Genomic DNA, 16,435 nt, shown 5'->3' on the forward strand with positions numbered 1-16,435 from the left:
TTGACTGGATCTCAAACTAATACGTTTCGACAATAAATTCGCGAATTAAATATGAATACAGTCTAATAGCACGAAAATCATGACGTTTTACGCATACCAAGGACGCTATAGTGCGAAAGTGCGTGCTCTTTCATGTTTTCATTTGCCTTCATCTTATGCGATCGCTCAAGAATATTGAAAATAATTTAGCAAGGTGTGCCATTTTTTCTCTTCTCCCCTCCCCCATACGATTTAAAAAGAAACCGCACAATCCGTACAGTTCGTGTCGTCAACTCGGATAATTTCCTTTCCGTAAACCTCATCCCTGTTAGTGTTTTATGATATTACACTTTTCACAGATCTATCTGATAGATATATCAGGATACAGTTATAATTTAGGAAAAGCATATTTAGTACATTTCTGAGACATTTTACTCGGGTATTTTAAAAGGTAAACTGTTTTGACAACACTGTGTTGGTTTATGAATTAACACATCAGATCTCCCTTTAAAATGAAATATGGTTGAAATTCAAGTTCGTGTACATAGAGAACTGCTTGCAAAAATAAATTAGTTGATATAGGAGAGATCCTGTTTGTATACAAATCCATTGTATTTTCTGTAAGACAGTGACCGGTTGGGCATTCGCTGAACGTCCATGTTTTTTGTAAACAGTGTTTTTTTTACGGCCAAAACTTTCTTAAAATCACAAATTATATCAGTAATTTTTTTGATCAATGGAAAGGTTATATTTTAAATCAAGCAATTTATTAATTACTTTTAATTATTATTTCGAAATAAAATGGATTAATTATGAACGCTTAACTTACAGTGTTTTGAACATCACTACGCGCGCTATTAAAATTATATGTCATTCAAAACGGTTATTCATTTTAAAAAGATATTTCAGTACGAAAATATGAAAATTGTAAGTATTTCAAATCTTTTTGAATTTTGAAAATCCATAAATGAGCGAAAAAGTTCTTAAGAATTCCTACCCCATACACAATGTAAAAACATTTGTTTTGCCCACCACCAGATAAACAGGTATTAATGTGTGATGTCACAGCAATCTCTCCTATTGAGTAACTAACTAACTTTGGGTATATTCAACAGTCATAGTTATGTGTATTCGACATCTTGAATAAATATCTGCGTGGAGAAACCCATAATGTCCTTGAATAATTTTTCTTGAGTAATTTCTATGATGTCATATTTATATATGACATCATTAGAACATTTTGATCACACAGGTGCTCTTTCCTTTTACATCACTGACTTTTGCATTAAAAAGCACCTGTGCAATTAATTAGTGTGCACATGTATACAAGGTCTGGGACCAGTATGAATTTATGACAATTAATTATCAATAGACAATAAAAATTCATGCAAAGTAAAATATATTGAATGGCGTACAATAAGAACATATCATCATAACATCAGAACTGGGGACAAATATTCAGCTATAGAATTTAATATAACTTTAAATCTACAGCTAAGCCCATAGCTGAAAGTTCACACATTTATTGACTACATTGATACATAGTATTGGCACTTAAAGTGTCCTGTACATATTCAGGTAACATGGCATAGGCTATCATTAAATAAAAATTTGTTTGCGGTAACACAACCTACCCGTAAAAATCACCGTGACCCAACTTTTTAGCTCACCTGTCACAAAGTGACAAGGTGAGCTTTTGTGATCGCGCGGTGTCCGTCGTCCGTCCGTCCGTCCGTCCGTGCGTCCGTCCGTCCGTAAACTTTTGCTTGTGACCACTCTAGAGGTCACATTTTTCATGGGATCTTCATGAAGGTTGGTCAGAATGTTCATCTTGATGATATCTAGGTCAAGTTCGAAACTGGGTCACGTGCCTTCAAAAACTAGGTCAGTAGGTCTAAAAATAGAAAAACCTTGTGACCTCTCTAGAGGCCATATATTTCACAAGATCTTCATGAAAATTGGTCAGAATGTTCAGCTTGATGATATCTAGGTCAAATTCGAAACTGGGTCACGTGCCCTCAAAAACTAGGTCAGTAGGTCTAAAAATAGAAAAACCTTGTGACCTCTCTAGAGGCCATATATTTCACAAGATCTTCATGAAAATTGGTCAGGATGTTCACCTTGATGATATCTAGGTCAAGTTCGAAACTAGGTCATGTGCCTTCAAAAACTAGGTCAGTAGGTCAAATAATAGAAAAACCTTGTGACCTCTCTAAAGGCCATATTTTTCATGGGATCTGTATGAAAGTTGGTCTGAATGTTCATCTTGATGATATCTAGGTCAAGTTCGAAACTGGGTCACGTGCGGTCAAAAACTAGGTCAGTAGGTCTAAAAATAGAAAAACCTTGTGACCTCTCTAGAGGCCATATATTTCATGAGATCTTCATGAAAATTGGTCAGAATGTTCACCTTGATGATATCTAGGTCAAGTTCGAAAGTGGGTCACGTGCCATCAAAAACTAGGTCAGTAGGTCAAATAATAGAAAAACCTTGTGACCTCTCTAGAGGCCATATTTTTCATGGGATCTGTATGAAAGTTGGTCTGAATGTTCATCTTGATGATATCTAGGTCAAGTTCGAAAGTGGGTCACGTGCCGTCAAAAACTAGGTCAGTAGGTCAAATAATAGAAAAACCTTGTGACCTCTCTAAAGGCCATATTTTTCATGGGATCTGTATGAAAATTGGTCTGAATGTTCATCTTGATGATATCTAGGTCAAGTTCGAAACAGGGTCATGTGCGGTCAAAAACTAGGTCAGTATGTCTAAAAATAGAAAAAATTTGTGACCTCTCTAGAGGCCATACTTGTGAATGGATCTGTATGAAAGTTGGTCTGAATGTTCATCTTGATGATATCTAGGTCAAGTTTGAAACTGGGTCAACTGCGGTCAAAAACTAGGTCAGTAGGTCTAAAATTATTAAAATCTTTTGACCTGTCTAGAGGCCATATTTTTGAATGGATCTTCATGAAAATTGATCTGAATGTTCACCTTGATGATATCTAGGTCAGTTTCGAAACTGGGTCACGTGCGGTCAAAAACTAGGCCAGTAGGTGTAAAAATAGAAAAACCTTGTGACCTCTCTAGAGGCCATATTTTTCATGAGATCTTCATGAAAATTAGTGAGAATGTTCACCTTGATGATATCTAGGTAAAATTCAAAACAGGGTCACGTACCTTCGAAAATTAGGTCAATAGGTCAAATAATAGAAAAACCTTGTGACCTCTCTAGAGACCATATTTTTCAATGGATCTTCATGAAAATTGGTCAGAATTTTTATCTTGATAATATCTAGGTCAAGTTCAAAACTGGGTCACATGAGCTCAAAAACTAGGTCACTATGTCAAATAATAGAAAAAAACGACGTCATGCTCAAAACTGGGTCATGTGGGAAGAGGTGAGCGATTCAGGACCATCATGGTCCTCTTGTTTTTGTGGCCAGTGAGATGATTTTTTTTTTTTAAATATGATTATACGCAAAAAAAAGTTCCCTACCTACCTTACCCACACAAAATTTGGTTTGTGTTATTGCAAACAAACAATTTTTTAATTATGGCCTTATATCTTTTTCTGTAATAGGCTGAAATGGAAGGAGCGTACAGCAGTGATGCTATGATGCGGCAAGCCCAACAGGTGTGGTCCATGCTTGATGACATGGCCGATAACGACCCAAAAGCCTATAAGGCTTTTATAGATAAGCAGGCATCTGAAAGAAAGGAGTTCATGGCTCCACCTGAGTCTTGTATGTGTGTTCAGACTCAGATGGTGGTGAGAAAATAACTTTATTTTTAAAAAAATAACTGACTAACATTTCATATTCTACAAAAACAAAAATATCACTCTTAAAATTCTTTTCTTTTTTTAGCTCAAAGTTCACATGATGGTACTTAAGGATTATAAGATCTATGTCTGTCCGTCTGTCATCCACAATTTGTTTAAAGAAGGTCTCCTCCTAAACTAGATTGGTGATTTCATCAAAACTTCACAGTAATGTTCCTTTGGTGGTCCTCTTTACGATTCCTCCAAATACTTGTCATCCATGCAGAATTCACTTTGCCATATCAACAAAGAGAGAAACTTTTGCAGAGTGTGCCACTTTCATTTCGAAATAATTTCACAGTAATGTTCCTTGAAAGACCCTATACAAAATTCCTTAAAGCAGTATTGATGTGAACATGGCCACCAGGGGTGAGACAAGTTTTCTCCATGATGTCTATATGGAAAACTTTAAACTTCCAAAAAGAAAAGAAAATGCTGGCCAGATGTTAAGAGTAATGTAACAAAAATTTCTTTGGGTCACAAATTCTTTCAGCTAGAGCACGTTTTCCTTACCTGTCGATTGTGCACACTGAAAATATTCTTGTCAGCAACTGCTGCATTGATTTCAAAATAGTTGCACACAAAAAGTTCTTTCAGTAACTATTTACCAAATTCCTTCAAGTAGTTGTGTTCTATATATAATTTTTGATACAGATATCAATACTCATCCTGAATAGTCTTAATCATGACCTACTGACCTACTTTCTGAACTTTTTGTAGGTACAGCATAGAAATTTGAACCATGTTTATAACTTTTGATACAGATTTAAATACTCATCTTTAATATTCTTAACCCAGACCTACTGACCTTCTTTGTTGTTTTTGAAGCTACAGCAAAGAGATTTGGACCACCTGTATAACTTTATAACAAATTTCAGCAGTTATCTTGAACAACAATGGTGAAGATAACATGACCTACTCACCTAGGTTTTTGGTTTTGAAGCTTTAGCAAAGAAATTTGTTCAAGCAAGCACCTAAACTCAAGTGAGCGATATAGGGCCATCTGGCCCTCTTATTTTTTTACGGCATTATCCAATTCTGCTTGTGAATGGGCATATTAGGCCCTATTAGGTTGAGCTCTTGTTTTAACTTAATTGCTTTCAGTTGTAGTCGGATAGTAGAATAATACTTTATTTTGATATCTATGGTTGTATTGACTATTGAGGAGGTTTTACTAAACAGTTGTATTCATTAAGGAGAGTTTTATCATATTTTACTAAACAATTGTATTTAACAGAAGCCAAAAAGTGTAAAGTTCTTCATCAACTTTTGCTCTTGGAAGAGAATTCCTCCACCTGCCGATGCAGAAGAACCTGTGAAAGTGGCTGGTAGTGCGATAGGCAATGATGATGGAGGTATGTAACTTGAATTCACTTGTAGATGAAGGCTCATGTTGAGGTATGTGAACAGTTTTTGCCTGTACTCCATCAGACTAGTGATTGTATACAGCTGTAAATCAGTTTACATTAAATTTGTTCAAATGATCATGATTGTGTATTCAGCAAATAAATGTATTTTTGTTTTCATGTCATCCTATTGTAACTGATTACATCTGGAAACCAGGAGAAGTCATACTTACATACTGATGACATTTCATACATCATACATGTTAAAATGTGAAGAGGCTGTTCAGGTTGGCCTTACATTTTCAGCAGTCTTGTCAAATGCATGTCATAAAGTCAGAGTGTTGTAATAATTGAAAGCAGTCGATAATTTCTTTATAGATAGATTGTATTAATTAAGACACTGTCACAAGTTTGCCTGTCCCACTTAGACCATGTAACAAAACAGCTATAATCACTCAAAACATTTCAATGAGTTCTATCAAACTAGGATTTTTAGCTCACTTGAGCACGCGGTGAGTGGGGGGGCATCTGTATCCTTGGAATACATTTTTAGTTACAGTACAACAGGATACTTTTCTTGTTGCTTTATATTATTTTAATTGAGTTTAAAAAATCATTAGTTTCATACTTTTTGATAAATGGATCATATATTGTATTGTTTCAGGTTCTGCAGCAGTTACAGCAGTAGCTTTCAACGAGAAAATCTTGAAGGAATATGGGAAAAATGCAACAAATACAGCAGATCAGGATATTCTCATACAGATAGCCATGGACTTCATTGAAAAACAACATCCTCATGTAACACTGAACAGAAAATATAAAATACTGGAGAGATCACACAAAGGCAGTTTGAAATTAATTCAAGAAAGTTTATTCCAAGCTTTCCAGACTAAGGATAAGAAGCATGAGGAGAACTTGGAACATGTGATGAAACAATTTGCTCCCGCTACTCTGGAAACTCCAGACATGCTTCTTAAACAGCTTTATAACCAAGACGATAATAATGATAATGAAATAAACAAAGGTGCAGATAGTGTTTCAGGTAAACTTTCAGGAATAACACTGAATACAAAACCTGTGGGGAAGGGTCTGATTGAGGAAGTGTCTAACACTACAGTGACATTACCTGAACCTGTGTATGACTTAAGTTTAGTTCAGACAGATTTAAAATCTACAAAAAGTTTCCTTTTGAAAATAAAGTTACCTGGTGTGAAGTCTGTTAAAGAATGTGAACTGGATATATCAAAGGTAAGATACAAAATTGTAGCGACACCCTGTGTTGGCCTGTAAATAGTGAAATAAGTGATATAGTAGTCTGCCTAGGCCTGGCTTTAGGCAGATACCAATGGTGTTTATCCCAAATAATTATAGGAAAATATAATAATGGCATTCTTAAAGTTACATTTATTAACTAAAGAAACATAGATTATAGGGATCTTACATGCCTGCCTGTGTAAGACAGGTTTTTCCCTACCTGAGGGACAGTGTGGAATGAAAAACCAAGCGTTAGCGAGGTGTTTTAAATCCAAGCTGTCTCGAGGGTCGTGAAAATAGCTGTCTTACACAGGCAGACATGTTGGATCATTTTTCTTGCCTATCACGTTCAAAATAGATTGTGATGGCAAATATATTAGCGTATTTCCTGGCATTATTTATAAAGTTTATGACGTCATAATAGTGCCAGTAGTATGTGATGTCACTGGAATGCACGCTATTTTAGACAAGGTTTTTCCCTAGGGAAAGACAGGAATATCTATCCCTGGCACGTGCTCGAACAAATGTATACTTCCCCCGCTAGGTAGGCAAGAATAAATACACTAGCATAGCATTACATCAGGTAAATGGTAAAATAGTGAAATATTACAGACAATTTGCAAAGTGCTCAAGGTGACTTACTGTTTGAAGTCTGTGGTCAATCAGATCCCTGTCATCTATAGTTTGATTGTTAACACTCTTGAGGAAACTTGGTCATAATGTCACCCCTCAGTAAAATCGTGGACAAGCTTTATGATTAAGTCATCTAAGTTCAAAACTGGGTCACTAGGTCTATCTTTTCTTCTTAAAACTTTGTAAGAATGTTTGTCTGCTTAAAACCAAGGATGAATTTGTAACTGGGTTACTTAGGTAGAAAACTAGGCCACTAAGTCATGTTGTTGAAAAACTTAGTCAATGATCTTCTTTATTTACATAAAACGTGGTCAGAATGTTTGTCTCTTTGAAATTTAGGCCAAATTAGATACTAAGTTATCTGGGCCAAGAACAAGCAAGGTCAAGTGAGCAGTCTATGGCCATTATGGCCCTTTTGTTTCTCTGAATAACCCGTAACTGTTGAAGCAGACTCTATTTTAGGAAATCAATACATAGTTTGTCAAGATAACTAAGTAAATGTAGTAAAGTTCTTTCACTGGCTTCATCTTCAAGGTAGGACCAAATGTTTGGTTAAATGTTATCAGCATGAAACATAAAGTATGAAAGCTTAATCATTATAAAATTGAGCTGCTCCATTGTCAAGTTTTCAGTAGAAAGCAATATTGGACGCAATTTGAATTTTAGGTACTATCTCTATATAGGGGACACAAGAGCTGAAAATTGATAAACTTTTCAGTGACTATCCCATGAAGTGCATGTCGGATCTTCATCAGAGTTGTCTGTAGCATCATTATAAAGTTTTCTCCCAATTTTCTTCAAATGTGTATGATTGAACCCTTTTAGGAGCCACAAGAGTTAAAGATAGACAAAACCTTTAAAAACTTCCCACAAGCCATTGGTTTAATCTTGATCAATTTCAGTCTTTAGCACCATTATCAGGTACCGTCTCCTCCCAAGTTTGGTCAAATTGACCCTTTTAGGCTTGACTAGAGCTTGTTCAACTTAGGGTCTTGTATTTCTTGATATTCTATTTCAACTTTATATGAGACATAGTATTACATGTATGTGGAAGGGCTTCAAATAGTTGAGCTCTTTGAAATTAGACAGCTCTTGTATTTTTGTGAAATAATGAATACTGGTATATTTCATGTATTTCAAGATATGATTATTATACCCCCACAAAACGAAGTTTGTGGGGGGTATATAGGAGTGAGCTTGGCGGTCGGTCGGTCCGTTGGTTTTTGTGGTTTCCGGATGATAACTCATGAAAGGCTTGACCGATTTGAATAATTTTTGGTACACAGGTGTAACATCAGAAAATACAGGTCAAGTTCGAATTTGGGGTCAATAGGTCAAAGGTCAAGGTCACAGTGACCCTGAACAGTTAAACAGTTTCCGGATGATAACTTGAGAACACTTGGGCCTATGATCATATATTTTGGTGCACAGGTGTAACATCATGAAATACAGGTCAAGTTTGACTTTGGGGTCTGTAGGTCAAAGGTCAAGGTCACAGTGACTTGGAACAATTAAATGGTTTCCGGATGATAACTCGATAACACTTGGGCCTAGGATCATAATTTTTGGTACACAGATGTAACATCATATAATACAGGTCAAGTTCGACTTTGAGGTCTGTAGGTCAAAGGTCTAGGTCACAGTGACTCGGAACAGTTAAACGGTTTCCAGATGATAACTTGAGAGCGCTTGGGTTTAGGATCTTAAATTTTTGTACACTGGTGTAACATGATTAAATACAGGTCATGTTTGACTTTGAGGTTAGTAGGTCAAAGGTCAAGGTCACAATAACACGAAACAGTTAAACGGTTTCCGGATGATAACTTGAGAACGTTTGGGCCTATGATCATGAAAATTGATAGCGAGGTTGGTTATGACCAGCAGATGACCCTTAATGATTTTGAGGTCAGCAGGTCACAGGTCAAGGTCACAGTGACCCGGAACACTAAAACGGTTTTCGGACAATAACTTCACAACGCTTGGGACTAGGATCACGAAATTTAATAGGGAGGATGACCAGCAGATGACCCGTAATTATTTTTGGTTCCAAAGGTCAAAGGTCATTTAAACCTTTTCCGGACAATAGCTTGAGAACGCTTGGGCCGAGGATCATGAAACTTCATAGGGAGGTTGATCATGACCAGCAGATGACCTCTGTTGATTTTGAGGTCAGTAGGTCAAAGGTCAAGCAAGTGCAGCTTTGACATTGGCTTAGTTCTTTGACAAGGCCATATTGTGGGGGTATAATTCGTCACTCCTGTGACAACTCTAGTTTAATATAAATTCAAAAAGCAACACTGTCTTGTCAAAACATGATTTGCTTTTATTAGTTTCTTCATTTGACATATATTTCAGGAAGAAGTCTTGCTGGTTGTAGACGGAATGTACGAGCTGAAGCTGACTTTGCCGAGTCCAATTGTCTGTTCACAAGCTGCTGCAAAATTTATCAAAAAATCCTCAGTTCTGACAGTAAACATGCCAATAAATAAGTAGCACTAAGTCAAATTTTAAATTCAAGGTGGTCAGCCTCAGGTGGGTTAGGGACATGTAATGGATTGGAAACTTTTGCCGCTGATCATTTAAGCTTATTAGTCTCCAGTCCAAATCCATTACTGTAGTTACCTCCCCTAGCGTTCTGTCCAAAAGTCACAAGCAACGGCTGTTAAAAATCAGAGTAACCCAGGTACTTCAGTCTTCCAAACATGGTTGTTAACACTGTGATGATCTAATGGTGAAAAGAAAAATACTTGGGAATAGCAAATTTTTTCTTATGCATATTTTGTGCAACATGTCACCTCATGAACATTTCGCAGTACTCGGAAGAAGTTGTTGTACTAAGGGTTAAAGGCTAGTTTTGTAAATGTGTCAGTATTTCAATGTTGAAAGAGTTATAGCTCTTAAATGCCATTTTTGGAGAGGATGGTGCAAGTGCATGTGAGGCCCAAGTCTCACCAGTACTACTCGGAAAAAGTATATTGGATGATTTGACCTCACAACATGACTTGCACTATAGTTATTATTATTGTTATACCAGATTTATATAGCGCCCTTTCATGATAAACACGTTCAAAGGTGCTTTACATATAGCAAATGCAGCCACACAGGCTGCAGAATTCATCCTCTACTAATACAGACACAGAGCGATCTGACCAGAGGGACAGAGTGAGATAGAGCCCCCAGAACAGATACAGAGAAATCCTTTCTAAATACAGGCCAGTCTGGCTAACTTAGCCCAGCTCTTTGCGAATAGACAGTTTGGTGGTGTATAGCACCGATACATGTGAAGCCGTCTTTCCTGGGAAGAACCAGTACAGGCCTCTTAGGTGGGAGACATTCAAAAGCATCCCAGAAATTTCCAGTGCTTGGACCAAGATTTGAATCTCGGATCTCTGGACCACTAGAATGTCTGGCATATGTTTGTAGCAGCCACCACTCCTGCATGTATTTTGCCCTCTGTTGCTGCCTGTTTTATTCAGTTCAACTTTTTGATACACTTGCTTTTTGTGTTTCCTGTAATGCTTTTTATATTGCTTTTATGATATTTTTCTTCTCCTTCTATCACTGGTGCCCTTTGTGCTTTCTCTATTTTATAATTTACCATAGGAAAGCCTATCTGTTGTCAACTGGACGAGTACACTGGTTGGACAGCAAGAGCCTTGTGATTGCTCGAGAACAAATTTTGTTTTTGTTTTAAGACATAATTATATATGTACTTAAAAAGTGATTTATACTGTGGTCTCTTTGCAATTAAAAATTTATGTATTGTGCATTTTGTTAAAAATGGTTAAGTTCTTTTGGCGGTACCTCTAACTATACACAGTAGTGCAGTTGATAATAATTTCATTGAATAAGCTCTCATGTGATACTTGCTCTCTTTATTTTATTTTTATATTTATAAATATTTAATTATTTAAACTCCTGGTATTTTATGAATTATGCAGACTATTATGTGGAAATTTGTATTAAACTATGTACCAATGAATCACTTTACGTACAGCTCTTATATATTTATTGCTAGTTGTTTGTACTAGTTTTCAGTAGTCTGTTGAGCTGAAGTTGTATTGTTTATATGCCGACTTAAAATAAAACTTATCTTAGACCACCGGCCCTTCATAGTTTTTCAAAGTAGTTATCCACAAAATAATAATCTTTAAGCTGTCTTCAGCCATTAAACTTCATAGAACAACTGTCGATGACCTTTATTGAATTTTGGAGTCAAAGGTCAAGGTCATACTGACATTAAACCTACAGCTATCAAAATTTATAGGAGATTGCTAGGGTTGCTTTAGATCAAAGGTCAAGGTCACAATGACCTTCAGAGTGATTTACAGGAAACAGTTGATCAAGTATGGTGGTCTGAATGTAGCATAATCATATGTGAATATGTTGCTGCAATCACAATTTCATGTATGCTGCAACTATCATGAAGCTGTATGGTTGCTTGTTATAGACATAATATACATAAAAGATGATGCAAGCCAATTACACATTTATACATGTATGTATTATCTACCTTTTTTCATAATTATTATAAAAGCATTTATGTCTCTGGAAAGATAAGAGTCATTTGTGATGTGCCTGACGAATTTGTACTGAATACTTAAAAATGTTAAATTGTCTATAAATAAAGAAATATAAATTGACGAATATATTGTCATAATTGAGTCAAAAAGGTCTGCAAATAAGTTAAATCACTTTACAATTTCACATGCCATAAAAATTATTCCCTGTGTGTTATCAGCACTCGGGCTGTAGATCATCAGACAGAAAGTTTAACAAGAGGGCCATGATGGCCCTAAATCGCTCACCTGCGTACCATTGCTCTTAATGATAAGATCAAGTTTTGACATAGATCACATCATGGGCATACACATTAAATATCATCAGGATAAAAAATTCCTTGTAACTGTCCCTTTTGACCTTTGGGTCACATATTAATCAGAGCCAATCTCCATATCAAGTTTGAGGGTCCTAGGCTCAAATTCTGCATTTTTGTACTAGCATGACTATTTCTTACCCTGGAAGACTTAAATAACATTTAAAACCAATCTCATTAGATGCTGCTGATGTATATTCATTTACATAAAATAAAGGGAGGTAATTTGTCATAAATTCAGTCAAAAGTTATCTACCCTGATTATCTGAGTCCATATGATGGCATAAATGACATTTCAAATCGGTACGGTATCTTCATTGGTTACTGAGATACACCCATTTTAATTTGAAACGAAGGGAGGTAATTTGACATAAAATCAGTCAATATTATCTACACTGATTGTCTCAGTCCAACTAATGACAATAATGAAATTTCAAATGAGTCCTATAAATACTTACAGAGATGAATCCATTTTTATAACAAGAGGACCATGATGGTCCTGAATCGCTCACCTGTTCCCACATGACCCAGTTTTCAGTATGACGTCGTTTCTTCTATTATTTGACATAGTGACCTAGTTTTTGAGCTCATGTGACCCAGTTTTGAACTTGACCTAGATATCATCAAGATAAAAATTCTGACCAATTTTCATGAAGATCCATTGAAAAATATGGCCTCTAGAGAGGCCACAAGGTTTTTCTATTATTTGACCTATTGACCCAGTTTTCGAAGGTACGTGACCCTGTTTTGAACTTGACCTAGATATCATCAAGATGAACATTCTCACTAATTTTCATGAAGATCTCGTGAACAAGAGAGCCAAGTTGGCCCTAGGTCGCTCACCTAAGAAACACACCATAACAGTGTAAAACATGTTTGACCTAGTGATTTCATGGAAACAAATATTCTGACCAATTTTCATTAAGATTGGACCAAAAAAATGGTCTCTTGCGATAAAACAAGCATTTTCTTAGATATGACCTAGTTTTTGACCCTAGATGACCCATGTTCAAACTCGACCTAGATTTCATCAAGGCAATCATTCTGACCAAAATTCATGAAGATCAATTGAAAAATACAGCCTCTATCACATACACAAGTTTTTTCTTTGATTTGACCAAGTGACCTAGTTTTTGACCTCAGATAACCCATATTCAAACTCGGCCTAGATTTCATCAAGGCAATCACTCTGACCAAATTTCATGAAGGTCAATTGAAAACTACATCCTCTATTGCATACACTATGTTTTTCTTCGATTTGACCTAGTGACCTAATTTTTGACCCCAGATGACCCATTTTCGAACTCGGCCTAGATTTTATCAAGGTAATCATTCTGGCTAAATTTCATGAAGATCAGTTGAAAAATACAGCCTCTATCGCATACACAAAGTTTTTCCTTAATTTGACCAAGTGACCTAGTTTTTGACCCCAGATGACCCATTTTCGAACTCGGCCTAGATTTCATCAAGGTAATCATTCTGACCAAAATTCATGAAGATCAATTGAAAAATACCGCCTCTATTGCATACACAAGGTTTTTCTTTGATTTGACCTAGTGACCTAGTTTTTGACCCGAGATGACCAATTTTCGAACTCGGCCTAGATTTCATCAAGGCAATCATTCCTACCAATAATTAATGAAGATCAATTGAAAAATACAGCCTCTATCGCATACACAAGGTTTTTCTTTGATGTGACCTAGTTTTTGACCCCAGATGACCCATTTTCGAACTCGGCCTAGATTTTATCAAGGTAATCAGTCTGGCTAAATTTCATGAAGATCAGTTGAAAAATACAGCCTCTATCGCATACACAAGGTTTTTCCTTAATTTGACCTAGTGACCTAGTTTTTGACCCGAGATGACCCATTTTCGAACTCGGCCTAGATTTCATCAAGGTAATCATTCTGACCAAAATTCATGAAGATCAATTGAAAAATACCGCCTCTATTGCATACACAAGGTTTTTCTTTGATTTGACCTAGTGACCTAGTTTTTGACCCGAGATGACCCATTTTCGAACTCGGCCTAGATTTCATTAAGGCAATCATTCTGACCAATAATTAATGAAGATCAATTGAAAAATACAGCCTCTATCGCATACACAAGGTTTTTCTTTGATTTGACCTAGTGACCTAGTTTTTAACCCGAGATGACCCATTTTCGGACTCGGCCTAGATTTCATCAAGGTTATCATTCTGACCAATATTCATGAAGAATAATTGAAAAATACAGCCTCTATCGCATACACAAGGTTTTTCTTTGATTTGACCTAGTGGCCTAGTTTTTGACCTGAGATGACCCATTTTCGAACTCGGCCTAGATTTCATCAAGGCAATCATTCTGACCAAAATTCATGAAGATCAATTGAAAAATACAGCCTCTATCGCATACACAAGGTTTTTCTTTGATTTGACCTAGTGACCTAGTTTTTGACCCGAGATGACCCATTTTCGAACTCGGCCTAGATTTCATCAAGGTTATGATTCTGACCAATATTCAAGAAGATTAATTGAAAAATACAGCCTCTATCGCATACACAAGGTTTTTCTTTGATTTGACCTAGTGACCTAGTTTTTGACCCGAGATGACCCATTTTCGAACTCGGCCTAGATTTCATCAAGGTTATCATTCTGACCAATATTCATGAAGATTAATTGAAAAATACAGCCTCTATCGCATACACAAGCTAAATGTTGACAGACGACGGACGCCGGACGCCGGACATCGAGCGATCAGAAAAACTCACCTGAGCATTGCTCAGGTGAGCTAAAAATATGGCCTCTAGAGAGGTCACAAGGTTTTTCTATTTTTATACCTACTGACCTAGTTTTTGACCGCAGTTGACCCAGTTTCAAACTTGACCTAGATATCATCAAGATGAACATTCAGACCAACTTTCATACAGATCCCATGAAAAGTATGGCCTCTAAAGAGGTCACAAGGTTTTCCTATTATTTGACCTACTGACCTAGTTTTTGATGGCATGTGACCCAGTTTCAAACTTGACCTAGATATCATCAAGGTGAACATTCTGACCAATTTTCATGAAGATCCATTCAAGGGTATGGCCTCTAGAGAGGTCACAAGGTTTTTATATTTTAAGACCTACTGACCTAGTTTTTGACCGCAGCTGACCCAGTTTCAAACTTGACCTATATATCATCAAGATAAACATTCAGACCAACTTTCATACAGATCCCATGAAAAATATGGCCTCTAGAGAGGTCACAAGGTTTTTCTATTATTTGACCTACTGACCTACTTTTTGATAGCACCTGACCCAGTTTCGAACTTGACCTAGATATCATCAAGATGAACATTCTGATTAATTTTTATGAAGATCCATTCACAAGTATGGCCTCTAGAGAGGTCACAAGGTTTTTCTATTTTTAGACCTACTGACCTAGTTTTTGACCGCACGTGACCCAGTTTCGATATAGAGTTTAGATATCATCAAGATGAACATTCAGACCAACTTTCATACAGATCCCATGAAAAATATGGCCTTTAGAGGGGTCACAAGGTTTTTCTATTATTTGACCTACTGACCTAGTTTTTGAGGGCATGTGACCCAGTTTCGAAACTGACCTAGATATCATCAAGGTGAACATTCTGACCAATTTCATGAAGATCTTATGAAAAATATGGCCTCTAGAGAGGTCACAAGGTTTTTCTATTTTTAGACCTACTGACCTAGTTTTTGACTGCACGTGACCCAGTTTCAAACTTGACCTAGATGTCATCAAGATGAACATTCTGACCAATTTTCATAAAGACCCCATGAAAAATGTGACCTTTAGAGTGGTCACAAGCAAAAGTTTACGCACGGACAGACGACGGACGCTGCGCGATCACAAAAGCTCACCTTGTCACTTTGTGACAGGTGAGCTAAAAATCAGGGGCGGTAATCATGCATTGGTATATGCATGTAGAAGATACAGAGTACAAGCTTTTACAACAATATATCAGAAAAGTATTCATATCAATAAACATTCAATCAAGAGTTATCTAACAAGACTATTTCTTAACATGGAAGACATAAATAACCTTTCAAACCAATCTCATTAGAAGTTGCTAGGTATAGGAGAGATCGCCGTGACGTCACGCGTTAACATCTGTTTATCTGGTGGTTGGCAAAACAAATGATTTTAACACCGTTTGCGTATTGAATCAGAATTTTTGATTTTTAATAACTTTTTTGCTCATTTATGGATTTTCAAAATTCAAAAAGATTTGAAATACTAACAATCTTCATATTTTTGTATCCAAATATCTTTTTTCAATGAATAACCGTTTTAAATGACATATAATTTTAAAAGCAGCGTAGCGATTTTCACAACCTTTAGAAAAACAGTGTAAGTTAAGCGTTCATAATTAATCCATTTTATTTCGAAATAACAATTAAAAGTAATCAATAAATTGCTTGTTTTATAACCTTTCCATTGATCAAAAAATTATTTATGTAATTTGTGTTTTAAGAAAGTTTAGACCTTTAGAAAAACATCACTGTTTACAAAAAACATGG

At 36.2% G+C, this 16,435-nt stretch overlaps 1 protein-coding gene across 2 annotated transcripts; it reads left to right on the top strand.

The window, feature by feature from the left end:
* Positions 1 to 63: 63 nt before the first annotated feature.
* Positions 64 to 11,674, top strand: LOC123559634 (PIH1 domain-containing protein 2-like). 2 transcript variants are annotated; one of them, XM_045351604.2, is made up of 5 exons: positions 64 to 193; positions 3,559 to 3,747; positions 5,036 to 5,153; positions 5,809 to 6,392; positions 9,387 to 11,674. In XM_045351604.2, the coding sequence occupies exons 2-5, from the start codon at positions 3,565 to 3,567 to the stop codon at positions 9,522 to 9,524; spliced, it is 1,023 nt and encodes a 340-aa protein (XP_045207539.2). In that variant the 5' UTR covers positions 64 to 193; positions 3,559 to 3,564; the 3' UTR covers positions 9,525 to 11,674. The 2 variants fall into 2 exon arrangements, with proteins under 2 accessions (XP_045207539.2, XP_045207538.2); XM_045351603.2 differs by having other exon boundaries at positions 97 to 118.
* The last annotated feature ends 4,761 nt before the right edge of the window (positions 11,675 to 16,435 follow it).

The sequence above is a fragment of the Mercenaria mercenaria genome, chromosome 10 (assembly GCF_021730395.1).
Source record: "Mercenaria mercenaria strain notata chromosome 10, MADL_Memer_1, whole genome shotgun sequence".
NCBI classification, from domain to species: Eukaryota; Metazoa; Mollusca; class Bivalvia; order Venerida; family Veneridae; genus Mercenaria; species Mercenaria mercenaria.